General features: G+C 41.3%; 1 protein-coding gene across 1 annotated transcript in view; it reads left to right on the top strand.

Annotated features, from left to right (window-relative positions):
• The window catches only part of MAK (male germ cell associated kinase), a 32821-nt gene that overhangs the window by 2938 nt on the left and 2620 nt on the right, over positions 1–27263 (top strand). The window contains exons 2-13 of the mRNA XM_038770776.1: positions 3923–4188; positions 6217–6271; positions 9006–9127; positions 10351–10430; positions 15394–15526; positions 16536–16707; positions 19079–19246; positions 19837–20148; positions 20609–20781; positions 21928–22076; positions 24282–24413; positions 25905–26027. Of these exons, the coding sequence (XP_038626704.1) occupies positions 4088–4188; positions 6217–6271; positions 9006–9127; positions 10351–10430; positions 15394–15526; positions 16536–16707; positions 19079–19246; positions 19837–20148; positions 20609–20781; positions 21928–22076; positions 24282–24413; positions 25905–26027 (1720 nt within the window). The 5' untranslated portion in view covers positions 3923–4087. The remainder of the gene's footprint in view (positions 1–3922; positions 4189–6216; positions 6272–9005; positions 9128–10350; positions 10431–15393; positions 15527–16535; positions 16708–19078; positions 19247–19836; positions 20149–20608; positions 20782–21927; positions 22077–24281; positions 24414–25904; positions 26028–27263) is intronic.

Raw genomic sequence — 27263 nt, 5'->3', positions numbered from 1 at the left:
ATTAGGAGAAAATTAGAAATTTACTTATTACTAGTACAATTGGTAAATTACTAGTGAGCTTAGTAAATTTCTAGGAATAGATTAATTACTAGTAAATTAGTAAATTGGGAATAAATTGGGAGTTTATCATAAACTTCATTGCTTTAGAGGATTTAATGAGACCGTGTTCAACAATTAAGGACAGTGCTTGGCACATAGCGCTTAACAAATACCATAATAATAATAATAATTAAGGTACTAATTGGACATAATATCTTTGTTTCACTTCCTTCACATTCTTAAATTTTTTGAAAAATCCTTATCCCTATAGCTATTCTAATGAAATAGTCAACCATGGTTACTGTGCATATAGAACTGATATTAGGTGGTGCTCTGTTGCTTTAAACTTGTACTAATCACTTATACAGTTCTATATTCCCACAGCTCACTGACTGACATCAATGCTGACGCTAATTCACAATCAAGAACGTAAGCAAAATAGAAAGTCAGGTTAATTTTAGGTCCACTGGAGGCAAGTTAAATGAGAAATCAGTGTTTGTTAAATAAGCAATCCAAAACTGACTGGAGAAAAAATATTGCCACCAAACGGGAGAGAGGTGCAGGGTACAAAGGAAGGAATTTGACATTCATATTGATGAAAATATAAATATATACAGTTATACTTTTTATTTGAAGAAGACACCACTGATGGTGAAATTCACTTATGGGTGTATGTTTGACTGAAAAGGCCAATGTGGGACCTCAATTCTGGTCACATTGTACACACAAAAAGGCCCACCCTTCTTGTGTTTTTATGTTTGATATTTGCAACACCAAGCACAGGCATAAAGAACTATTGAATCCAAGAGGAATTCAGTTATGAGTGAATGAAGTTTTGGGGAAAATGTTCAATTTTGATAGGTTCCTGATTAGTATTGGTTAAAGAGCAATATAGAAAACAGTTAAACTATTTTTTAAATGATTAAGGAGTCTTTGGAACTTCCCAAGCGCTTAGTACAGTGCTCTGCACACAGTAAGCACTCAATAAATATGAATGAATGAATGGTTAGGGATTTCGCATGTCTGTTGAATGTAGTTCTTTTCTAGAGATGTCATCTGAAATTTTATACCCGCTATTTCTAGGTTCTTTCTGGAATGCCTTTGACAGCCAGAAAATTGTTAAGTTTGGAAAAGATTATCCTTTGCATGCATTAGAAGCACTTTAATTTTTTTTTCATTTTGGGGGGAGTTCAGTTTATATAATAATACTCAATTCTTCTATAGCACAGAGATTGAAAGTCTTGACAAGCTCCTTGTTAATAAAATCCTCACAATAGTGCTTGGCGCATAGTCAGCGCTTAACAAATGCCATAATTAGTATTACTACTATTATTATCCCTGGGATTTAGGGAGAAATAAGCATTATTATTATTCCCATTTTACAGACGAGGTAACTGAGACCCAGAGGGGTTCCGTAATTTCCTCAGAGCTGAAACTAGAATCCAGGACTCTTGACTCTCACTAGACAATCCTTCCAAGTATCAATCAAACAACCAGTAGCATTGATTGAATGCCTGCTGTATACAGAGCACTGTATTTAAGTGCTTGGGAGGGTATGGGACAGGGACTGTGTCCAACCTGATTAACTTGTATCTACTCCAGTGCTTAGAACAGTGCTTGGCACATAGTAAGTGCTTAACAAGTACTATTATTTTTTTTACAATAGATGCACTAGACATGATCCCTGACAAAGAGGAAGTTTGCATTCTGGTGGGGAAGATACACATTAAATAAATTACAGATAGCCATACAAAGGAACATATATATAAGTTAGAGCTTTAATAGGGTATGCAGTATATGCACATAAGTGCTATGGGAGGTTGTGAATACTCTTGGGTGGTGCAGAAGTCCTGAAGTGGTAGTTGGCAGGAGGATGTAATCTGGAAGATTAGAATTTAATCGCAGGAGACCTCCTGGGGTAGATGTGATTTCAGAAGGGCTTTTAAGATGGGGAAAACTGTGGCCTTATGAACGTAAAGCAGGAGGGAGTTCCAGGGCTGGAAGGGATTGTGGGAGAAGATGATGGTGGGTGAGGAAGCAGTGAGGCAAAGTGAGTACGTTATCTAGAGAGGAACAAAGATTGTGCTCTGAAATATAGAGGGAAGCAAAGTGGCTAGGTAGGGAGGAGAAATCTGATTGAGCACATTTAATCCCATGTTCAAAGATTTCTACTAATGTTGAGAGGAATGGGTCATCATCAGAGGCTTTTTTGAGGAAAGGGGAGAGGTGCGCAAAATGACATTTTAGAAAGATGAGCCAAGCAGAAACGTGAAGTCTGGACTGGAGAGAGAAGGGGTGAAGGGAGGGAGACCAGTGAGGAGTCTGGTAGTAGTCAAGCTGGGATATGCCAAGGGCCTGGAGCAATGTGATGCCACTCTAACAGAGAGGAAAGGGTGGATCCTGAAAATGTTGTGGAGAAGAAATTGGTAGGATTTAGTGACAGCCTGAATATGGGGATGAAAGAGTGGAGGAGTCATGGAAAAGTCCTTACCATCTACGGAGATTTGATGGTAAACCATAAGGCTGAAAAATATCCAGCTATGTTGGGCAAATAGTGATTGGTTTTCTGGCTTCAAAAATTCACTGGCCCTCTTTTTCTTCTCATCACTTTGTCTTCCAAGCTTCCTCTGAAAAAGAGCCCCTCCTTTCTTGATTGCCCTGCTGATCCATCTGCTACAGGTGTTTGCCAGTTTTCCCTTGAGATGTTGGAGGCTGTTTTACCTTACCCTTAAAATGTTTCCTCTGCCCCTTATATTTTTTATTATCCTTTTCTATCTCACTATTTAGCAGCTAACCTGTATTAAGGAAAGCAGAATTTCCATGCTAAGGGTTGGACTTGGTCCTGGGACTTTTTTGTTTGTGATCCTGGGAGTCCGGGGACCTGGGTTTTAATCCCAGCTCTGCCCCTTGCCCACTGTCTGACACTGAGCAAGTCTCTTAGCTTCTCTGTACCTCAGTCGCCTCACCTGTAAAATGGGAATTAAATCTTCACTTCTCCTTCTTCGACTGTGAGCCCCATTTGGGACAGGGACTGTGCCCAACCTGATTGTCTTGAATCTACCCCAGTGCTTAGTACAATGCTTGGCACCTAGGAAGCATTTAATACCATATTATTATTACTATCCTGCCTTGCCACTCTATGCTGCCTGTGGTCTGAAAGTGATGCAGTTGGAACTGTTCGAGGACATGAGTGCAGCATCTATAGGGGAATCCAGGTCTTAAAATTTTAGAGAAGGTTTGTTGCTCTGGAGACCTTCCACTTGTCCGAAAACTAATTTGACATTCTCTCGTTGTAAAAATCAAACAAATGGCCACACTAGTTATGTCAACAAGACTATTTCTTAGTGATGGTTACATAATAATTATTTAGGCAACTGGTACTTAGGAAATGTTAGGAAACTCTAGCTGAAATCTCAAGTAATTTTTGCCACCCAAGATATAGTGTCTTTTTTCAAGGTCTTATGGGGTATGTTACAAAAGGGAGAGAAAGTACTGATCGAAATGTAGTTTCAACCTCTTAGGTTGTTTATTATTTTTATGATTCTTGATGAAACTATCTATCTTAGATTTGACTTAATTTCACCTCACACAAGTGGGGATTTTAACAGTGGGTTTCAATTTATTCTTTATCTTTTACAAGTAAAATTGGTAGACCCTAACAATTACCCTAATAAAGAAAATTAGGAATAGAAATTCTAGAACAAAGAAAAATTCTACGGAAATATATGTAGCTCTTTGTTCATATAAATAGCTTCCACTTCATTTATTATTCAGATGTACTCCAGACTAGCAGTAGATTTTATGAAAGGTCATAGAGATTTATTTTTACGTAGAAATCTGTAATGAAAACTCATCTTGTTGCTGCTTTGCATTGTTTTTGAAGGATGAACATGAGAACAGCAGCATTGTTTCCTTGCTGGGGTCTTTATTCCTGGATCTCAAGGCTATAATTTTGGGGAAGAAGACTGTCCCTTGAATGATGACAAACCAGTCATTAATCTAACCACTTTTTGAGAATAAAAGAAAAAGAAACAAAGAAATTTCCAAAATGAACCGCTATACAACTATGATGCAATTGGGAGATGGCACCTATGGGAGTGTACTTATGGGGAAGAGCAATGAATCTGGAGAGTTGGTGGCTATCAAAAGGTACTGTACATGTTTCATTGTTTCATTTTGAAACACGGGTTTGTTATGCTTTGTTTGAAAAATGAAGATAATACCAGTACTCTTCTGGAAATCATTTTTAAAATGTCAGGTTTCATTTTCCATTTTTAAATTATTATAATGATGGCATTTGTTAAGCGCTTACTATATGTGAAGCACTGTTCTAAGCGCTGGTGGGGGATACAAGGTGATCAGGTTGCCCCACTTGGGGCTCACAGTCGTAATCCCCATTTTACAGATGAGGTAACTGAGGCACAGAGAAGTTAAGTGACTTACCAAAGTCACACAGAAGGTCCGGAAAGGGAGGCCGTGCTTCATAATTCCAAGCATGGCTCCAGAACAGATGATTCACAATTTCAAGTAGGATTAGTCACAGCATTTTTTGAGCATACACTTAGTGTGGTACACTGTACTAGATGCTTAAGAAGTACAGCATAATGAATTGACACATTCCTTGCCCACGGGGAGTTTAAACTCAAACGGGGAAGGCATGTAAAAAGATTAAGACTGTGAGCCCCATGTGGAACAGAGACCATGTCCAACCTGATTACCTTGATTATCTGATTACCCTGTTGCTTAGAATGGTGCTTGGCACAAGGTAAGTGCATAACAAATAGCACAGTTATTATTATTATTATTTTTATTTGCAACTCTGTTAGAAAAAAATAAATTGAGGCTCTAAACTCTCAGTCCCACAGCACTTAAGTACATAACTGTAATTTATTTTATTGTCTGTCTCCCCTTCTAAACTCTTAAGTTCCTTGTGGGCAGGAAACATGTCTGTCAACTCTGTTGTGTTGTATTCACCTAAGCGCTTAGATCAGTGCTCTGAGATGGATAAATGCCATTGATTGATTTATAAATGCCATTGATATATGGGTGCTAGAGGAGGAATAAATAAATGTATACAGTTAGAATAAGTTCAAGGTGGGAGTACAACTGTGCCAAGCATAGGGGTGTCAGACATGTTTTATTTCTTTCCCTGGACAAGGAGGAGATCATGCAGGAGCCCTCCATCCGCAGCCTCTTCCACCCATATCCCACCCCAAATTAGCCACTACCCAGCTAGGTAGCAGGGATAAAATGAAGCCCAGCTAGATGGGGGGGGGGAGTTGGGCAATACCTTGTTCATGCCAGCCCCTCTCCCATCTCCCCAGGGCAGAGTGGGCATTTGCCCAGTTGAGCAACACAGCATTGAAAACCCTACTGCCTTATGTGCCTATGTGATACGTCAGTGTGTATGGGTCTGGGTGTGTGGATGCAGTGAGGGGGAGATCAATTCTTAGTGAAGGAGCATGCTGCCAGGCATGCATTAGAAGGCAGCTCCTGCATGGGGGTGTAGGAGAAGGAGGTTGCTGGGCCCATCCCTATGGAAATAATCCTGGCGGGTGAATTATTGTCCTCTAGACTGTAAGCTCATCATGGGCAGGGAATGTGTCTGTTTATTGTTATATTGTACTCTCCCAAGTGCTTAGTACAGTGCTCTGCACACAATAAGTGCTCAATAAATACGATTGAATTGAATTAGTAATAATAAGAATGGTATTTGTTAAGCGCTTACTGTGTGCTAAGCACTGTTCTAAGTGCTAGAGGGGCATACAAGGTAATCAGGTTGTTCCACGTGGGGCTCACAGTCTTAATCCCCATTTTACAGATGAGGTAACTCAGGCACAGAGAAGTTGAGTGACTTGCCCAAAGTCACACAACTGACGAGTGGCGGAGCTGGGATTAGAACCCACGACTTCTGACTCCAAGCCCGGGCTCTTTTTACTGAGCCACGCTGCTTCTCATCGAATTGAAATTAAATTGAAATTGTCCATGAATGTTCAGCAACAGGGAATGCTGGGTCCCTCATAGCATCAGGGGCCCAAGAATTTTGGAAATAACGGGACCCAAGCATGTGGTAGAATTGACCGAACAGAGAGCTTACTTGTGAAGCGGAATAATGGGGAAGTCAGAGTTCTTCCGACTAATTCTAGTGGGAACTAAACTTTCCCTTTGTCATTTCAGGATGAAAAGGAAATTCTATTCTTGGGACGAGTGCATGAACTTGAGAGAAGTTAAGGTAAGATTGATCAGAGAACCCAGAATTCTCTAGGTGAAAGGTCCACCTCTTGTGTCCTTAGGCAGAATTAATTCACATAAAAAAAATAATATTTGTTTAGCGCTTACTATGTGCCAAGCACTATACTAAGAAAACTCCGAGTTAAGATACAAAATAACAGATGAGATTCAGCCCCTGTCCCATATGGGTCTCACAGTCTATGTGGGGAAGAAGAAGAGGTATCTTTAACCTTATTTTACAGAGACTGTAAGTTCCTTGTATCTTCAAACTCCCAAGTGTTTAGTACAGTGCTCTGCATACAGTAAGTGCTCAATAAATACCACTGATTGACTGAAGAGGAAACCAAGGCCCAGAGAAGTTTAGGCACTTGCCCAAGATCACAGAGCAAGCAAGTGGTAGAGCTGAAATTAGAACCCAGGTCCTCCCGTACTGAGTGAAGTTCTTTGGGCGAGTCATTCAGGAACCCCCCCACCCCCAGCCTTTATTGTATTGCAATAGTTTGCTAAACCAAAGCTTTGCCAACCATCTAGTGGGGGTATTTTATGAAGTGTTTACTATGTCCCAATCACATTTACTGCATTGAAGTAGTGTGCTAAAGGAAAGCATTGCAAATTATCTAATGAGGGTATTTACGAAGTGCTTACTCTTTGTCAAGCACTGCTTTAAGCACTGGGATGGATACAAAACAATCAGATCTACTTCAAGGCAGAGGGAAAACCCTCCCTCCTTTATGGTCTACCCATTGTCCCCCTTAATGATACCTCCATAATCATTGTCTTGTTCTGCAGCTGCTTCTCAGCTGACTTGCTGCCGCTCATATCCATCCTACTGGTTGATCAGTGATGGGTGGTAGAGAGTAGCTCACTGGCAGCTGTAGAACAAGATGAAACTCTCAAATCCAGTCCCCCTCCTCTGCGATTGCCCCCCTCCCCAACCAACCAATCTTATTTATTGAACGCTTGCTGTACTAAGCTCTTGGGAGAGTACAATCTTCCAGGAAAATTAATGGTGAGATAGGTGTCGGAGGGTGGGTCTGACAAGGGAGAGAATTTAGATAATCCCAGGAAAAAAGAGGCATGAAGGGCAGAGAAGAGACAGAAGGAAAAGGGAAGTGAGCACTATCATTTTCCCATGCTCCCATAGCATCCCCCCATCCCTGTATCTAAACCCAACCAAGTCTCCCAGGGCTCATGTCTCCCCACTCCTCAAACACTTCCAAGTGTTTCCTATTCCTCTGTGCATCGAGCAGAAACTCATGACCATTGACTTCCTGCTTATCCACTGTCTTCTTCCACCACCACCTTCTTGCTCACATCTCCCCTGCTCCCTGGAACTCGCTCCCTCTTCAAATCCAACAGACCAAGGCTCTCTCCACCTTCAAAACTCTTCTGAAATCACATCAGGCCCAAGAGGCCCTCCCTGATTACACCCCTCTCCCCACTGACACTTCAGAAGTTCCCCCTACCCTAACCATTTAAGTACTCACGATAGCTTGGCATTTATGTACCTATCTTTCCACTTCACTACTTCTTCTTGTCTGTAATGTACTTTAGTCTGTCTTCCCATTATGTTGTAAACTCCCTGAGGCCAGAGCTTATGTCTTCTAATTATATGGTACTCTCCCAAGCACTTAGTACAGTGCTTTGAATACACTGAGTGTTCAGTAAATGCTACTGATTGATCGATTGACTGATTGGGACATATGACCTGGAACAAGTATTTTATCCTCATTTTTACAGATGAGAAAAATGAGGCACAGGGAAATGGTGACTTACTCAAGGTCACCCAGTAGGCGAGTGGTGGAGACAGGATTAGAACTCAGGTCTCCTGACTCCCAGGCTTGTGATCTTTCCATTAGATCACGCTGGAGGAGGAAAGGAGATCAAATATCAGCGAGCAGCCAGAGAAATTTGAACTGAAGTTCCATTTCTCTTTCCCAAAAGGTAGCGGGTCGGCCTTACTGGTAGGTGGAGGCTTACAGTGGCACTTGGTGATCCCAATGGGTGTTGCCACAGTCAGGGAAATCTTTCATTATAAAGTTGGGTAGTTCATTGGAAAAATGTTAAAGTTAACGGAGGATGACTGTGGCTAAAGAAGATAGTAGTTACACTCAATCACATTCCGAACTAAGCACATGGGATAGAGTAATAAAAGCAAAATGCATGATCTTGTCCATCAATCAATCGTATTTATTTGAGCACTTACTATGTGCATAGTACTGAACTAAGCACTTGGGAAAGTCCTGTCCTCATTTTTTTCCACAGTATTTGTTAAGTGCTTACTATGTGCCAGGCACTATACTAAGTTTTGTGGGTAGATACGAGTTAATCAGGTTGTAAACAGTCCCTGTCCCACATGGGGCTCACGGTCTTAATCCCCATTTTACAGATGAGGGAACTGAGGCACAGAGAAGGTAAGTGACTTGGCCACAGTCACAAAGCGGACAAGTAGCGGAGCCAGGATTAGATCCCAGGTCCATCCGACTTCCAGGACCGATGCTCCACCCACTAGGCCATACTGCTCCTCAAGGAGTTTACAATCTACAGGTACAAGTCAATGATTTGAGATAACATTCTGTCCTAATGAGATTGTACCTAAAAACTCTTGTCCTGTGGTTATTATCAATTATGACCCAGATGGAAAGTCTGTAAAGTTCTGTGGCACTTTTCTTATTTAAACTCTCTGAGAGTAATCACTTTGTCGAGTGTGGTAATGCATATTTGCTGTATTGCAGTCTCTGAAGAAACTTAATCATGCCAATGTGATTAAACTGAAAGAAGTTATCAGAGAAAATGACCATCTTTATTTTGTGTTTGAATATATGAAGGAGAATCTCTATCAGTTAATGAAGGACAGGTAGGTCCATTTTAAGGTGTAATATTTGAAAAGGAATTTACTTCCCTCCCACAAAATCCACTAAGCCACCATCATGCAACAGTTTTCCAGGACATAATTTTCTAGATGCTCATATTTTCAACATTTTAAAAATGGGACATGGAAAAACTTTTAAAAATAGTACCTTAAGGTAATTTTACATTTTACACAGGGAATGTGTCTGTTGTACTGTTGTGTTGAACTCTTCTAAGCACTTAGTACCATTCTCCTCACACAGTAAGTGCTCAGTAAATACCATCGATCAATTGATTTTTACCCCTTACATTTTATATTCAGTGAACTTTGTCATGTTAATTGAGCACTTTATTACACTGGGTGAGTATTCGTTCTACTTATGGGCAAATTAAAAATGGTCTATGGGGAGATTTATTAAAAGCAAAATTCAAGTTTGCCCACTTACACGCTTTCTCTCTCTGTTTTGATCTGTTTCTTTCTGACTCTCTCTCTCTGACACACGTACGTGCATGCATGCACACACATGCATACTTACCCCTGTTGTCAGAGACCGCTACTGGTGGACTTATCATTGAGTCCGTCATTCGTATGTATTGAGCGCTTACTCTGTACCAGTGCTTTCTCATATTAATGTGTACAACACCCTGTACTAAGTGCTTGGGAGAGTGCAATATAACAATATAAGACACATAGAAATAAGCAGTTGGAGGACAGAAGGGTCTGGGGTCTCCACCTTGTGGGGTTTACCCCCGTGTCCTGCTGTAGAAGGAGGAGTCTCCATTTTAAATCCTGCCCTGCTCAGCGGAGGGACTGTGGTGGTTGGGTCTCAGAAGAAGAGGCAGCAGCAATTACCTCACTTCCCTCTTCTTAATTCTGTCAGCCTCCTGCACTTAACAAATGTGGCAGAAGTTCTCAGCCACAGCGCAAACATCTGCAGATGTCCCTAGGATAATCAGAGAGTAGACGTTCGGGATAGACTTGGGTTCTCATCGTTAACGGCAATGATGTCAGTAATAAAATAAAGACAAATTTTTCCCATTTCTCAATTGAGATTAGGAAGACATTTTTTGGTGACCTGAGACTTTACCACCATAAATCTAAATAACACTTCTCACTAAAGTGGAACCAGTGCTTTCTCATATTGCAAAAAAAATGGGGGAAAATGTCCGCTGTTACAGTTGAGTTTTTTAAAAAAATGATTTGAAATTGTTCACTTCTTTTCTTCACAGAAACAAGTTGTTCCCTGAGTCAGTCATCAGAAACATCATGTATCAAATATTGCAGGGGTTAGCTTTCATCCATAAACACGGTAGGTTTCTTCTGAATGTCACTGCAGTGTCCCCTCTGAATATTATACGCTGGAGTCAGACCCAATTATTTATTTATTTAATAGTAATTGTGGCATTTGTTAAGTACTTACTATATGTCAGGCACTACTGAGCACTGGGATAGATACAAGATAATCTGGTTGGACACAGTCCCTGTCCCACAGAGGGCTCCAAGTCTCAATCCCCATTTTACGGATATGGTAACTGAGGCACAGAGAAGTTAAGTGACTTGCCCAAGGTCACACAGCAGACAAATGGCAGAGCATGGATTAGAATCCAGGTCTTTCTGACTCCCAGGCCCACAGTCTATCCACTAGGCCACACTATTTCTCTGGCTTCTCTTTGGCACATAGTTAGCACTTAACAAATACCATTTAAAAAAGATAGTACCAGCATGAACCAATCTACAGGCACAAATAAATATACAAACGAACACTCAAGTGCATGCAGAGTAACATTCACTTGTTTCTATGCTGCTTCTGATCTCTGGGCAACTTTCTGATAGGGCTTTGGTACCCACAGCCAACTCCAGCCCCATCAGTGATCTGACTCTGCTTGTTGTTACCAACTTGTACTTCCCAAGCACTTAGTACAGTGCTCTGCACACAGTAAGCACTCAATAAATACGATTGATGATGATGATGTTGACTGGGAAACAGATTGAGCCCAGTCAGATGCCAGAGTGCAGTCCCAACCCTGGATTGGTTTTCGATCAGACAGGGCCCAAGCCCAGAATTTCAGCCTGTTCAAGGGTCCAGTACAGAGCAAGCTCACCACTGGCTCAGGTGGATGGATCGGGAAATAGGACTCTGACCTGCAGCCAACTGGGAAAGGAAGGAAGTGGGGAAACTCTGAGCTTGGCTTTGCCAGCAGCTCTTAACTATATTCAATCAGTCAGTCATATTTACTGAGCATTTACTGTGTGCAGAGGACTGTACTAAGTGCTTGGGAGAGTACAATATAACAGAGTTGGTAGACACGTTCCCTGCCTACAATGTGGAGGGGGAGCTTCAGGCCACAAGATATCAAACTTACATAATTGGGACAGATAATTCTGAGAGTCCTATCGAAGATAGGAGGCCCCAAATTCTTCAAATTCCTGCTCCTGCTTTTTTTTTGGGGGGGGGGGGGTATTTATTAAGCACCAGGGAAAGCTGGGAAAGATAATAATAATAATGATGATGGCATTTATTAAGCGCTTACTATCTGCAAAAGCGCTGGGGAGGTTACAAGGTGATCAGGTTGTCCCACTTGGGGCTCACAGTCTTAATCCCTATTTTACAGATGAGGTAACTGAGGCACAAAGAAATTAAGTGACTTTTAGACTGTGAGCCCACTGTTGGGTAGGGACTGTCTCTTTATGTTGCCAATTTGTACTTCCCAAGCGCTTAGTACAGTGCTCTGCACATAGTAAGCGCTCAATAAATACGATTTATGAAGTGATTTGCCCAAAGTCACACAGCTGACAAGTGGCGGAGCTGGGATTTGAACCCATGACCTCTGACTCCAAAGCCCCGTGCTCTTTCCACTGAGCCACGCTAATCAGGCTGGACACAGTCTTTGTCCCACACTAGGTTCGCAGTCTTAATCCCTATTTTACAGATGAGGTAACTAAGGCCTAGAGAAGTTAAGTGACTTGCCCAGGGTCATGCAGCCAACTAGGGGCAGGGTCGGTATTAGACCCCAGATCCTTCTGATTCCAGGCTCGTGTTACCTCCACTAGGCCACAGTGCTTCTCAAATGTAGGTGTCAAAACTAGGCGTTTAGCTGAGGAGGGAAGTTCCAGCGGAACTGAGGAACAGTGATGGTTTTCCCAGACGTGCTGGATTCCAGTACTCTAACCTTGTTTTTCCTAAACTAGCCACAAGAGGGGGCAGCGAGTACTGCTATACTCCAGTTAATACTGTTGTTTTTCCTAAACTAGCCACAAGAGGGGGCAACGAGTACTGCTATACTCCAGTTAATACTGTTGTCTTTCCTAAACCAACCAGTCAATCAATCGTATTTATTGATCTTACCCCCCATCTTACCTCCTTCCCTTCCCCACAGCACCTGTATATATGTATATATGTTTGTACATATTTATTACTCTATTTATTTATTTTACTTGTACATATCTATTCTATTTATTTTATTTTGTTAGTATGTTTGGTTTTTTTTTTTTTCTCTGTCTCCCCCTTTTAGACTGTGAGCCCAATGTTGGGTAGGGACTGTCTCTATATGTTGCCAATTTGTACTTCCCAAGTGCTTAGTACAGTGCTGTGCACATAGTAAGCGCTCAATAAATATGATTGATTGATTGATTGAGTGCTTACTGTGTGCAGAGCACTGTACTAAGCGCTTGGGAAGTACAAGTTGGCAACATATAGAGACAGTCCCTACCCAGCAGTGGGCTCACAGTCTAAAAGGGGGGGACAGAGAACAAAACCAAACATACTAACAAAATAAAATAAATAGAATAGATATGTACAAGTAAAATAAATAAATAAATAAATAGAGTAATAAATATGTACAAGCATATATACATATGTACAGGTGCTGTGGGGAAGGGAAGGAGGTAAGATGGGGGGATGGGGAGGGGGACGAGGGGGAGAGGAAGGAAGGGGCTCAGTCTGGGAAGGCCTCCTGGAGGAGGTGAGCTCTCAGCAGGGCCTTGAAGGGAGGAAGAGAGCTAGCTTGGCGGATGGGCAGAGGGAGAGAATTCCAGGCCCGGGGGATGACGTGGGCCAGGGGTCGATGGCGGGACAGGCGAGAACGAGGTACGGTGAGGAGATTAGTGGCGGAGGAGCGGAGGGTGCAGGTTGGGCTGTAGAAGGAGAGAAGGGAGGTGAGGTAGGAGGGGGCGAGGTTATGGACAGCCTTGAAGCCCAGGGTGAGGAGTTTCTGCCTCAAGAGTGGGCAACGAGTACTGCTATACTCCAGTTAATAGTCTTCAATAAGTCTATGAAAACCAAAAGTCAGTGAAAGAGAGCAAAATGAAATACAGTTTCCATTAGGAAATAACACTCTGACCCCCTGTTCCCCTAGCACTTTGATCTGTACCCCTGAAGCACTTGATAGTCCCCCCACGCCCAGCTACCCAGCCCTTTGCTACACATCCATTTCCCTTACCTGTAATTTACTAACGTCAGTCTCCCCTTCTAGACTGTAAGCTCCTTGTGGGAAGGGATCGTGTCCACCACTTATACTGCACTGTACTCTCCCAAGTGCCCAGTACAGTGATCAGCCCACAATAAGAGCTCAATAAAGCACTCAATCACCTTGCCCCCGCCTAATAATAATAATGGTGATGGTATTTGTTCAGCGCTTCCTATGTGCAAAGCACTGTTCTAAGCGCTAGGGGGGATACAAAGTGATCAGGATGTTCCACGTGGGGCTCCCAGTCTTAATCCCCATTTTACAGATGAGGGAACTGAGGCCCAGAGAAGTGAAGTGACTTGCCCAAAGTCACACAGCTGACAAGTGGTGGGGTCCGGGGATTAGAACCCCTGACCTCTGACTCCCAGCCCGGGCTCTTTCCACTGAGCCCCGCTGCTTCTCACCTCACCTCGCTCTTCTCCTATTACAACACCGCCTGCACACTTCACTCCTCTAATGCCAGCCTACTTACTGAACGTTGCTCTTGTCTGTCTCATCGCCAGCCTCTCACCCACATCCTGCCTCTGGCCTGGAACACTGGCCCTCTTCATATCCGATAGACAATCATTCTCCCCACCTTCAAAGTCTTAATCTGCTCCAAGAGGCTTTCCATGACTAAGCCTCATTTCCTCTTCTTCCACTCCCTTCTGCGTTGTCCTGATTCGCACCTCAGCCCCACAGCACTTATGTACATATCCATAATTTATTTATTTATAGTAATGTCTGTCTCCCCCTCTAGACTGTAAGCTCGTTTTGGGCCGGGAATGTGTCTACCAACTCTGTTATATTGTTGTATTGTACTTTCCCAAGTGCTTAGTACAGTGCACTTTACACGTTAAGCACTCAATAAATACCATTGATTGAATAATTGACTGATTACATTAATGTGCTCCCCAGATTTAGGACATTGGCCAAAACAATTAAAAAGTGGTGATAAATTCACTCATTTGAATGAATAAACGTATTGACAAGTGCTGAAAAAAAATCACTCAGTCATATTTATTGAGCCCTTACTGTGTACAGAGCACAGTATTAAGTGCTTGGGAGAGTACAGCACACAATATAGCAGACACATTCCCTGCCCACAATGAAATTACAGTTTAAAAACCCCACAAACGTAATAACCTGATTAAATTGCAGTGTAAATGTGAATCGACAGTCAAAGATTTTTAAATGGATGTTTGCGTATATAGGTAAATACTTAATTTTTAAATGTTATCTTTCACATCCTATTCAGCAAAAAGTACCTTGTGCTATTAATGCTATAGAGATCACAATTATCCAAGGTTAAAGTGAAATGGAATTAAATCAGCCGATTCAAGTTAATCAGAATATTTCAAAGGCTGAAGAGGAGGGGAAAGGAAGTGTCCACACCAAGAGAAACATTGCACTTGAAATGAGAATATTGCAAAAATACCATCAAAGAAATTTAAAAGCTGTTACAAAGAAAGCCTAAAGTATATTATAATGGGAGAAATGCATCACATAGTAAGAAAAGAGAGCAATTAAATGTAAGGAAGAAAGGAAAAAAAGAACTGAATGCACTGAATCTTACTTTGTGTTTTTCTGGGCATAGAAGTCAAAGCATCTCACCTTCTTTATAAAAGAGAATTATAAAAGTCCGTCTTGTTTTTTAACCAACTATAGCCTTTAGATTCTCCTAATATATCAGTAACTCTGAAATGTGCTTCTTAAACCCAATTTCACATTTCTTATCAATGCAAGTTTTATTCCCTTAAGGAATTTATGATCAAGACAATTAAAATTATACCGATTCACTGGATTTTCCTTTCTGAACTCCTAAAGGTTTCTTCCATCGTGACATGAAGCCTGAAAATCTGCTTTGTATGGGTCCAGAACTTGTAAAAATTGCTGATTTTGGGCTAGCGAGAGAATTACGGTCCCAGCCACCATATACGGATTACGTATCTACCAGATGGTGAGTGATCCGCAATGGCAAGAGAACTGGATGTGCGGTATAATTAAAATTCTCTTAATATTTTCGTCAAAACCTTCTGAAGGTTTAATTGAGGATAATGTGAAACCCAGAAAACTGCCTCTATGATAGGCTAGGGAAGGGATGTTTAAAAGAATGACTCATTTGGCCTCTATACCCAACCAACCTTCTCTTCATGAACCTTCTCTTCATATCCAAAGACAATCACTCACCCCACCTTCAAAACCTTATTAAAAGCTCATCTCCTCCAGGAAGCCTTCCCTGATTAAGCCTTCATTTCCTCTTCTCCCACTCCTTCTGCATTGCAAAGTAAAGGTTTGGAAGCAATCCTGGATTTCTGAGGCTTGGGCGGGTTGGGAAAGAGGGGGGAATGAATAAGGAAATTAGAGAGGCAAGTCCAGATAAAGAAACCTCAGGTGAAATTCCCCACCTCACCTTCGTTAGCCTTTGCAAACCTCAGGAAGCTCATCGGTGTCCTTGTCCAGACTTCTTGTACTGCCATGGATGATGTTCCAAAAGTGGAGTCCTAGTTCACAAGCAACTAGCTGGCATCCTCCTGCCTCGGCTTATCCTTCTGCTTGAGCCACTATTTGGAAATAATAATAATTGTGGTATTTATTAAGGATTTACTACTATGCAAAGCACTATACTAAGCACTGTGGGAGAAGCAGGATAAGCAGGTTGGACACAAATCCCTATCTCACCTGAGGCCTCACAGCCCAAGGGGAAGGAAGAACAGGTATCCTAGCCCCATTTTTACAAATGAGGAAACTGAGGCACCAAGAAGTTAAATGACTTACCCAAGGTCACAGAGCAGGCAAGTGGAGGACTTAGGATTGGAACCCAGTTCTCCTGATCCAGGCCTGTGCTCTTTCCCCTAGGCCACACCGCAACTCACAATTCAAATGTGTGGGGGGAGTCCTAATAGTAAAAATCTTTGAAAACGCGTGGAATGCTCCAAAAACCACGGACCTTCTTTTCACTTTCACAGGTACCGCGCCCCTGAAGTTTTGTTGAGATCGTCGGTTTATAGCTCTCCCATTGATGTGTGGGCTGTAGGAAGCATTATGGCTGAGCTATACACGTTAAGACCACTTTTCCCAGGGACAAGTGAGGTAGATGAAATCTTCAAAATTTGCCAAGTGTTAGGGACTCCCAAGAAGGTAAGCAACTTGGCCCCTTGGGCATAGAAATGGAGCCAGCCTCTCATTTCTCTCCACCCTGAATTGGTCTTCTAAACCCATGAGCAGCCTCAATTTCGGAAGGACCCACTGAGTGTGCAAGCCATAGGAAGCTGACTCATTACAAAGGATCAAATGATCACTTAAAGGAACTTTAAGAATATTTTAATAGACTTTATGGTTAAAGAAAACTTTGTCTTTGTGGGGCAACTTGACAGAGAGTTGAAAAAAGTTAATAACCCACCTGGATCATAATAACAGTAATGGCATTTATTAAGCGCTTACTATGTGCAAAGCACTGTTCTAAGCGCTGGGGAGGTTACAAGGTGATCAGTTTGTCCCACGGGGGGCTCACGGTCTTCATCCCCATTTTACAGATGAGGGAACTGAGGCCCAGGGAATCAATCAATCAATCGTATTTATTGAGCGCTTACTGTGTGCAGACCACTGTACTAAGCACTTAGGAAGTACAAGTTGGCAACATATAGAGACAGTCCCTACCCAACAGTGGGCTCACAGTCTAAAAGGGGGAGACAGAGAACAAAACCAAACATACTAACAAAATAAAATAAATAGAATAGATATGTACAAGTAAAATAAAACTTGTACATTGTAAAACTTGTACAGGGAAGTTAAGTGACTTGCCCACAGTCACACAGCTGACAAGCGGTGGAGCAGGGATTTGAACCCATGACCTCTGACTCCAAAGCCCGTGCTCTTTCCACTGAGCCACACTGCTTCTCGAGTCTTAATGAAATAACAATGAATCTTAATGAAATAACAATTCACCTAGTTCTACAATGCAAAACTTGGGAATGGCAGAATCGCTGTGTTGCATATGCACAACCATTTCATTCTTCAATCTAACCTCACACTGTTTCCACATAGATATGTGTTTTCGGGAAAAAAATCAAGCAAGCAAGCAATGGTATTTATTGAATGCTTATAATGTGCAGAGCACTGTACTAAGCACTTGAGAGAGTACAATAAAGCAGAATTAGCAGGCACATTCCCTGCCCATAACGATCCCATTATTAGTAGTACCTTCATTTACAAGTGGATTTTCTTCTCTTTAGGATGTGATTTTCTCTAATTTGTTTTATAATCTTTTATTGATTGCTTAAGGGTTCATTAGCATGAAAGTGTGGGCAGGGAATATGTCTGTTTATTGTAAGTGTTCTCTCCCAAGAGCTTAGTACAGTCCTCTGCACACAGTAAGTGCTCAATAAATGCCATTGAATGAATGAGTGATTGTAGTTATCTCACAGATACAAGATTGGAGCCCACTGAATGGATCTTGCAGGAGAAAAGATAAAAAAGAAGCAAATTCTATTTACCTACAAGCCATTTCTATAGTTGGCAGGGAAAGAGGACATCATTTGTTTTTTTAAATGTATTTTTAGAAAAAAATTATCGTAGCAATACAGTAAATATTTTTGGTATTTTGATCTACAAGATATGTATATGTTATTGTCAAGAAAAATGATTTTGGTATTTTGCGGATTTCCTAAAATTTCCCTTCCTTTCCTTTTGAAAGGAGGGAGGTGGCTGCTTTTGTCAGCTCAGCTCTATACTGTTGGTGTTTAACTGATGGTCTGTATTTTTTCCAGCAGATTTGGAATCACACTATTATGATACGAAATTCAAAAGATTAGGCTCTAGGATTTTTTCAAATAGAAGCGGAGACCTGACACATTCCAAACTCTATAATCAGTCAGAGGCATTTTTGAGCCCTTACTGTGTGCCAAGCACTGGACTAAGTATTTGGGAGACTACAACATAACAGAGTTGGTAGACACTTTCCATGCCCTCAAGGAGCTTACAATCTAGAGGGCGAGGTAATATTGGCAACATTTAAAAAAGAAGATAGAAACTGAAGTCCCTAAGTGTTAGGATGTCTGGGCAGAATTGGGATCAGGTCATAGCAAGCTAATAAATAATATTACCGCCCCTGTAATGCTTTTCTCTAGCACTATTGTTTTAAGAATCTTCGCTGCATTTGCAAACTGTATCTGATGGCAAATTCTATTCTTGCTGTTCAGCTGGGGATTTTAAATTGAATTCTGAGGTTAAATGGCCTGCCAAATATCACAGAGTTTCAGTGCTAATATTAAGGCTAGAATCCAAATCTTTAAGTTCCCAAGTCCTAAACTATGACCTCTTAAGTGGAACTCAGTCCTTTTGAGGTGTGAATATTGTGTGGGAATGCATTAAAGCAAAATTTGGAGATCCTCTTTGCATTAACAAGTAGGTTTCAAATAAATTTGCCATTTCTAAATGGATTATTAATGCCTTGAGGGACAAAATGAACCGTTTCCTCCTCCTTTCTTTTCAAAACAAAACAAATCAACAGAGTGATTGGCCAGAGGGATACCAACTTGCTTCCTCCATGAATTTCCGCTTTCCACAATGTGTTCCCATAAACTTGAAAACTCTTATTCCCAATGCCAGTAGTGACGGATTACATCTTATGAGCGACATGCTGCATTGGAATCCAAAGAAACGACCGACTGCAAGCCAGGTACACTGAAAATTCTTGTTATGAAAAGCATAAATTTCCTCTATCTTTCCTTACTCTGTGTCAAGCATTATTCTAGGCTCTGGGGTAGATACAGGATTTATCAGGGTGGACACAGACCCTGTCCCTCGTTGGTCTCACAGTCTTAATCCCCATTTTACTACTACTAATAATTATAATGGTATTTGTTAAATGCTTACTACGTGCCAGACACTCTGCTGAGCGCTGGGGTGGATACAAGCTAATGGGGCTCACAGTCTCAATCCCCATTTTCCAAATGAGGTCACTGAGGCCCAGAGAAGTGAAGTGATTTGCCCAGGGTCACAGAGCAGACAAGTGGAGGAGCTGGGTTTAGAGCCCATGACCTTCTGACTCCCAAGCTTATGCTCTGTCCACTATGCCATGCTGCTTTGGGGCCAACGAGAAGTGAAGTGACTTGCGCCAAGTCAAACAGCAGCAAGTGGCAGAGCGGGTCTGGAACCCAGGTCCTCTGATTCCCAGGCCCCTGCTTTTTCCACTAGGCTATGCTGCTTCCCCTTTCTGTGTTTTAGCTGTGAATGGCCTACTCTAATATTTCTCCTTTGCTTTTTCAGGCTTTGAAGTACCCCTTTTTTCAAGTTGGTCAAATACTAGGATCTCCTCCGCAATATACAGAAAAGAAGCAGTCTCTTCATAAACAATTTCAGCTAACAGAGCCTAAACCTTCATTGTCTGAGTTTGAAATTCAGCACCCCCTAAATGCACTGGACAAGAATCAACTACAAGTCCAATCAAGACTTAACCATCAACAACTACAGCCAATTCAGCTGCTAAAGAACATGATCGTCCCCCAGATTCCAAAACAACAGCCTCAGCAAAAGCAATCACAGACATTATTTCCAAGTATCAGCAAAAACCCATCTCCCGTAAGTTTTTGTCAGTTAAAAGCGAATTCATGGAACGAATGAGGTGTTGGGACATATCTAAGAAAATCTCTGAAGACCCACGCAACTTGCATTTTGAGGCCTTTGCTCAAGGGTCTGAGCTCTAACTCTGTAATATATGTATCTTTGGACAAGAAAAACATTTAGTTTCGAAGAAATGCAATTCACTTAAAAATGCATTTTGAAATATAAAGTAGTAGAATTGTAAAGTTAGCTTTGCGAATGCTTCAGAATTTCAAAAAAAAACCCAAAACAAAACAGTAACTTAGAACTAAAATGAAGATTTTAAACCAAGGCAGAATGTCAAATAAACTGCTTCTCTAGGCCGCCCCTAAAATTTTGAAAATGTTAATATTTAACTGGGAGCCAGAGATAAACAGTGGATTAAAAGAGGGATGCTGTACTAGGTGATAATATAAAAATGTGATTTTTTCCACTACAGAAGCAAAATGGTGCTGTTGGCTATAAAAATGGTAGGAGGCGTTGGGGTCAAAATGTGTTTAAAACTGATGATAGCTGGGAAGATTTTGACAACTCTGATCTTGGAGCTGTACATTCCAAGAAGCCCAGCATGTCTGTTCTAAAAGAAAAGAAAACAAAAGATTCTTCATTTAGGTAAGGCCTGCAGTTTGATAAGAAAACAAGATTTTATCTTCTGTCAACTCTGTAAAGATTTTGGTATATTTTAAAAACAAAGCAGTTACATACTGTTTGTTTTTCAAAGCTTACATTGACGTAAGGGGAACTGAAATCATGACTTCTATACTGTGTAAAGAATCCAGTACATTATGGATCCTCAGCAAGTACCACTGATGTTTATAATGATAACATAATTTGGCACGTCACATTCTGCCTTGGTTTAAAATCTTCATTTTAGTTCTAAGTTACTGTTTTGTTTTGTTTTTTTTTAATTCTGAAGCATTCGCAAAGCTAACTTTACAATTCTACTACTTTATATTTCAAAGTGCATTTCTAAGTGAATGTGCTTTTTGCTTGAAAGGAGGTTTTTAAGGTTCTTGGATAGATAATTTAGCTAGATCTCTAACTACGGACTCAGTTGGAATTTGCTTTGGAGCAAAGGGAAAAGTCCTCTGAAGCAACTGTCGTGAAGTCGGCTCTTTGACTCCCTTTTCTCCCCGGTTTCACTGCTGTCCAACTTGGAGACAATGGGGCCTTGGAGGACGGAAAGGCAATGTAGGCACTCACACTGTGAACAGTGTGAACAGGCACCCAAACGCTTTGTAGGAATGGCAATGATTCTTCACCTAGTCATGCCTCTTTCTATCTTCAGGCCAAGTATTAACTCATAATCCCCTTAATTTTGAAAACTTGGTTCTCCGGAAAGATGAAAAAAACACCAGAGGTAATTTTCTAGCTTACAGTGGTTACCCTGTTTCCCCCGTCTTGTAGTTGGAAAGCTTCAGTCGAAGATAGAAGTCAGGCAGTCATTAGTTGATGAAGTCCACAATCTACCCTAAGCTATTCAGAGCTGATGGAACTGGTTCATTTGTATCACATTTATGGTTTTTGAAAAGATTTATGGAGATTTGATGAGTACAAAGGAGCTTAATATTATTTTATTTGGGTATACATTTCACAGATTGTAAGCAGTGAAATTGTAAATTCCCTGAGGACAGGCATTGTGTCTTCTACTTTTTTTTTTGTTCTCCAAGGTACAAGTATAATGCCCTACATGCAGAAGATGCTTAATAACTATGAATGATACTGATAATGAACACTATTTTACATATTGATTTTCAGTGATCTAGAACCAGGGCCCGCAAGCTGCAACCAGGTCAGAGGGGAAAACAAGAGTTTGCCGGCTGGGGCTTTGTTAAAAAATGACAGTGGGTTATCAACTGCTTCGGCTGCCAAACAATATTACCTGAGACAATCAAGATACCTTCCAGGTGAGGGACAACAATAATAATAATCAGAATTGTGGTATTTGTTATGCGCTTACTACGTGCCAGACACTGTACAAAGCTCTGGGTGAGGTCACTGAGGCACCGAGAAGAGAAGTGACTTGCCCAAGGTCACACAACAGACAAGTGGCAGATCAGGGATTAGAACTCAAGTCCTTCTGACTCCCAGGACTATACTCTATCCACTAGGCCACACTACTTCTGCTATCCCTGCTTCCCTCTACTCTCTTTTCGAACAAAGCTCTTCTGTGTTTTTGTCTCTACCTCCGTTTTCTTCTGGTAGCTTGAATGAATGAATGAATGAATAGTAGTAACAGTAGTAATAGTAGTAACAGTAGGAGAAGCAGCGTGGCTCAGTGGAAAGAGCTCGGGCTTTGGAGTCAGAGGTCATGGGTTCAAATCCCGGCTCCGCCACTTGTCAGCTGTGTGACTTTGGGCAAGTCACTTAACTTCTCTGCACCTCAGTTGCCTCATCTGTAAAATGGGGATTAAGACTGTAAGCCCCCCCGAGGGACAACCTGATCACCTTGTAACCTCCCCAGGGCTTAGAACAGTGCTTTGCATATAGTAAGCACTTCATAAATGCTATCATTATTAGTAATAAAGATATTTATTGAGCATCCATTGGGTGCAATATATAAATGGAATCTTAGACATGTTCCTAGCCCAAAAGGAGCTTACACTCTAAAGCTCCCATTCCACCAACTCACCTCTCAAGTCATTTTTTAAAATAGTACTTTTAAAGCACTTACTATATGCCAAATACTGTACTAAGCACAAGGGTAGAAACAAGGTAATCAGGCTTGCCCAGTGCTTAGAACAGTGCTTTGCACATAGTAAGCGCTTAACAAATACCATAAATAAAAAAGTTGGACACAGTCCCTGTCTTACGTGGGGCTTTGACTAAATAGGATTAATAATTTACAAATGAGGAAACTGTGACACAGAGAAGTTAAGTGGCTTGCCCAAGGTGACATACCAGACAAATGGCAGAGTTGGGATTAGAACACAGGTCATCTAACTCCCAGGCCCCTGCTTTTTCCATTCAGCCACGCTACTGTAGTTTGATTAGAGTGACTGCTTCTTTTTACACTTTATTACAATTCAGCTGCACTGAAATCTAGTCTTGGGGACGCATTTTGGGTCCAAGGTGAAGCTTTTCTTAAAAAAAAAAAGATCAGCGTTCTTATTCCATTCAAAAGTCAACTGCCTATTTAATACTGCTTTTCTCTTCTAAGAAAGGGTCCCAGAAGTGCCCATTCCCAGTTTAGGCCTTGGCTGTAAGCCAGGGGTGAGATGGGAGAATCAATACCTTGCAAAGCCAGTCCAGAAAAGTTGGGGCTGGGAGTCTCTACACAACATTTTGATGGAGTTAAGGAAAGTGTAAGCTCCTTGTGGGCAGGGAGTGTGTTGTGTGCTTTAGCTATATCTCCTAACCAGTTAATTTTTATGATTCTTGTTGTTAACAATAATAAAATGGTCAAATTGTTGGAGTAAATACAAGATAATCAGGTTGGACACCATCCTTGTCCTTCATGAGCGTTTAGCACCTGCAATTTAGTGGTGCTCAATAAATACCATTCTGATTTGTACTACTACTATTACTCTTACTTTTTCTAGCTCAGATGTTTGCACTCGATGTCTGTTGATATTTATCAACACCTCTACCGTGTTTCTACTAGAAAAAAAAGCCAACAACAACAAAAAACAACTCTCTGCTTTTTTGAGCTATGACTCCACCTAGGTGTATACTATCAGAGTGACACTGAGGTTCCTGGTCATTCTAGGACATGTTTTTATTAAACTATAAAATAGAACCCTTGGATCTCTTCATCCTTTTGTATGGGTTAGAATGAGCTGGGGTTTTTATTATTAATTTTAGTTTACTAGAGTAGCAGTGACAAGCAAAAACTTTCTAAAATGCATTCATCAGGGTCTGTGGGTGGGTTTTTACCATTTGTAGCTATTACCTCTCTTTATATGTCCATCCTTTTTTATTTAACTTAAGGAACCGAAGCAGTGTGCAGTAGTTTTCACAATAAATTGAATAGTGCATATAAATCTTTTGTTCACTATAAAGCGAGAAAGGGTACCCTATTTCTCTCAGCTAAAACGTTCTCACAGTGTTTTTCTTGCTTGCCTCGATACTTCTGTTCACTCTCTAACCTTTTAAATGGTTGTTTTTACAAGGTGTAAATCCCAAGAACGTGTCTTTACTAGCCCCTGGTAAAGAAGGAAACCCATATGTTTGGAATAATCAAATGTTTCCCAAGCCTTTAGGATCAATTGGTGCAGGACTGTCCTTCAACAAAACTAATAAAGGTAATGACTTTGAAAAACCACTACCTGGGAATAATTAATGTAGACATTTTTTCTATAAGAGTTTCAAGGGTTAGAAATTCTTCCATTGACCACTTTGCTTCTCTTTTGGTCTAGTGTTCATTCATTTACCCAAAGAGAGCCTACACCTGTAGAATTCCTAATAATAGTGTTCAAAAAGTCAAAGCAAGCAGAACTCACTAACAAGGCATCACATGCTCAGACAGAAAAATCTTTGTAATGGTTCACATAAGTTTCTGCTTGCATGCTAGTGGAGACACTGTGAAGTTACCGAAGACAAGCTCCAGTTTCCAAATGCCTACCCCGGCTGTGGAGATGACCCCACCACCAGACTTTTTTGTTAAGTGGTTACTATGTGGCAAGCACTGTTTTAAATTCTAGGGTAGAAGTAAGTTAACAAGGGGAGTTTACGTCCAAGCAGCAGGGCTTCTTCACTAGAGTACTAATGAGCTATCTGAATAAATAATTTGCTAGCTGGTGGCTACTCTACCAGTTTATGGCAATTTTTAGTCTGAGTTTTTAAATAATATTCAGACAAACTTTTTGCTTTATATGTTCTAGCACAGATTTTCTAGATTTTTGACTTACTGGCAGGAGAGGCTGCTCTTTATCAACTTCTTTCTGGAAGTCAGTCATCTCTTTGCTTTTTCTAAAGCAGTTTCCATTCTTTGTATCCTTTCCTTTCATCTGCCTTCTGAGTAGAAGAAAGTATAATTAAACCAATTGAAAAGCTCTCATGCAAAGCAAAATTAGAGGAACCCGAAAGTACTGTATCTCCTGGTCATTGTAGATTAGTACATTCTTTTGGTTCAGTTTTCTTGTCTGATGTTTATGTTGCCAACTTGTACTTCCCAAGCGCTTAGTACAGTGCTCTGCACACAGTAAGCGCTCAATAAATACAATTGAATGAATTAATGATGATGGTGTTTATTAACCACCTACTAGGGGTCAAGCGCTGGGGTAGATACAAGTTTATAAGATCCAACACAGTCATTAAGTCACACGGACTCACCATCTAGCGTATCTCCATCAGACAGAAGAACTACTGAGGCCCAGAGAGGTTAAGTGACTTGCCCAAGCTCACACAGCAGGCCAGTGGCAGAGCTGGGACTAGAACCCAGGTTTCTGGACTCTCCACCCTGTGGGTTTTCCACTAGGCCATGCTGCCCTCCATTAGATATTTAAAGGTTCCCTGTCCTCTATCCACTGGACTGCTTGGGTAGACTGAGTCTCAGATAAGGCATTCTAGTGCTGTTCCTGCACTCCTTGGCAGCTGTTTCAGTTCCAGTCAGGAACTCCTGCCAATGTGTGATAAACAATATGCAAATTAAAGACTCCGGATTAGTGGGAAAAAACTCCAGAAGCCTCAGTGAAATGTTATGTGCAGAATGTATCGAAAAGATATGGCCTAATGGACAGAGCAAAGGTCTTTAATTTGATGAACATTTGTACAACATCATCATCTGTCCACAGGAACCCATGAAGGCTATGCAAGTTATAACCACCATGGAGGATATGTCCCTTCATTTCACAAAAAGGAAGTTGGCTCAGCTGGACAAAGGCTACATTTAGCACCTATTGGTGCCACCAATTCAGGTAAGAAGTTTCTGCTGCTCCCTTAGTGAAGCACATTTACTGGCCTTGAAGATTGAATATTCAGTCCTATACTAGGGAGAGCTAAGTCGATTGGTTTGTGTTTAAACATTCACACACACTTGCTTCTCCCATAATGTATGATTTTTCTGGGTGTTTCGGGGAGAACGCTGTTGGGGAACTAGGGAACACTCTCCCAACAATGCAGGTCTGACTAAACAGTGACAGAGTTGGAAGATTTGTGTATTATGATGTGTTTCTTAATGCAGGATTCTTTAGAGCTTGGATTCTTTAGAGCTCCATCTCCATGTTGTGGGAGAACTGAGTAATTGTTTTCTCTCAAGTAGCTACTTTTCAGATAGTCTCTTCCTACCTGGCACAGTTCTATAGAGTTAATCAATAACACTTATTGAGTGCTGACTGTGTGCAGAGCGCTGTACTAAGCGCTTGGGGAAGTAACAATACAAAAAACTACTCAATCAGGCAAAAACTCCTCACCCGGCTTCAAGGCTCTCTCCATCATCACCTCGCCCCCTTCTACCTCACCTCCCTTCTCTCCTTCTCCAGCCCAGCCCGCACCCTCCGCTCCTCGGCCGCTAATCTCCTCACTGTGCCTCGTTCTCGCCTATCCCACTGTCGACCCCCGGCCCACGTCATCCCCCTGGCCTGGAATGCCTTCCCGCCACACATCCGCCAAGCTAGCTCTCTTCCTCCCTTCAAAGCCCTACTGCGAGCTCACCTCTTCCAGGAGGCCTTCCCAGACTGAGCCTCCTCCTTCCTCTCCCCATCCTTACCTCCTTCCCTTCCCCACAGCACCTGTATATATGTATATATATTTGTACGCATTTATTACTCTATTTTACTTGTACATATTTATTCTATTTTATTTTAACATGTTTTGTTTTGTTGTCTGTCTCCCCCTTCTAGACAGTGAGCCCGCTGTTGGGTAGGGACCATCTCTATATGTTGCCAACTTGTACTTCCCAAGCGCTTAGTACAGTGCTCTGCACACAGTAAGCACTCAATAAATACGATTGAATGAATAGAATCGGTAGACACCTTTCCTCTCCACAAGTAATGAATTGCTCATTTCCTGGGTAACCAAACTTGCCTTGGGCTCTTGTGTGAACTCCTAAATAGATTTCTCCATGGCTTGCTCCCTCTGGGTTCACATATTTAAAATATGCCAAAATCTAATATTATGGGTTTAAAAAAATATATAAAGATAGCTAGTGGCTT

This window comes from Tachyglossus aculeatus, chromosome X2 (genome assembly GCF_015852505.1).
Source record: "Tachyglossus aculeatus isolate mTacAcu1 chromosome X2, mTacAcu1.pri, whole genome shotgun sequence".
Lineage (NCBI taxonomy): Eukaryota > Metazoa > Chordata > Mammalia > Monotremata > Tachyglossidae > Tachyglossus > Tachyglossus aculeatus.
This window is presented reverse-complemented; position numbering and strand designations above follow the sequence as displayed.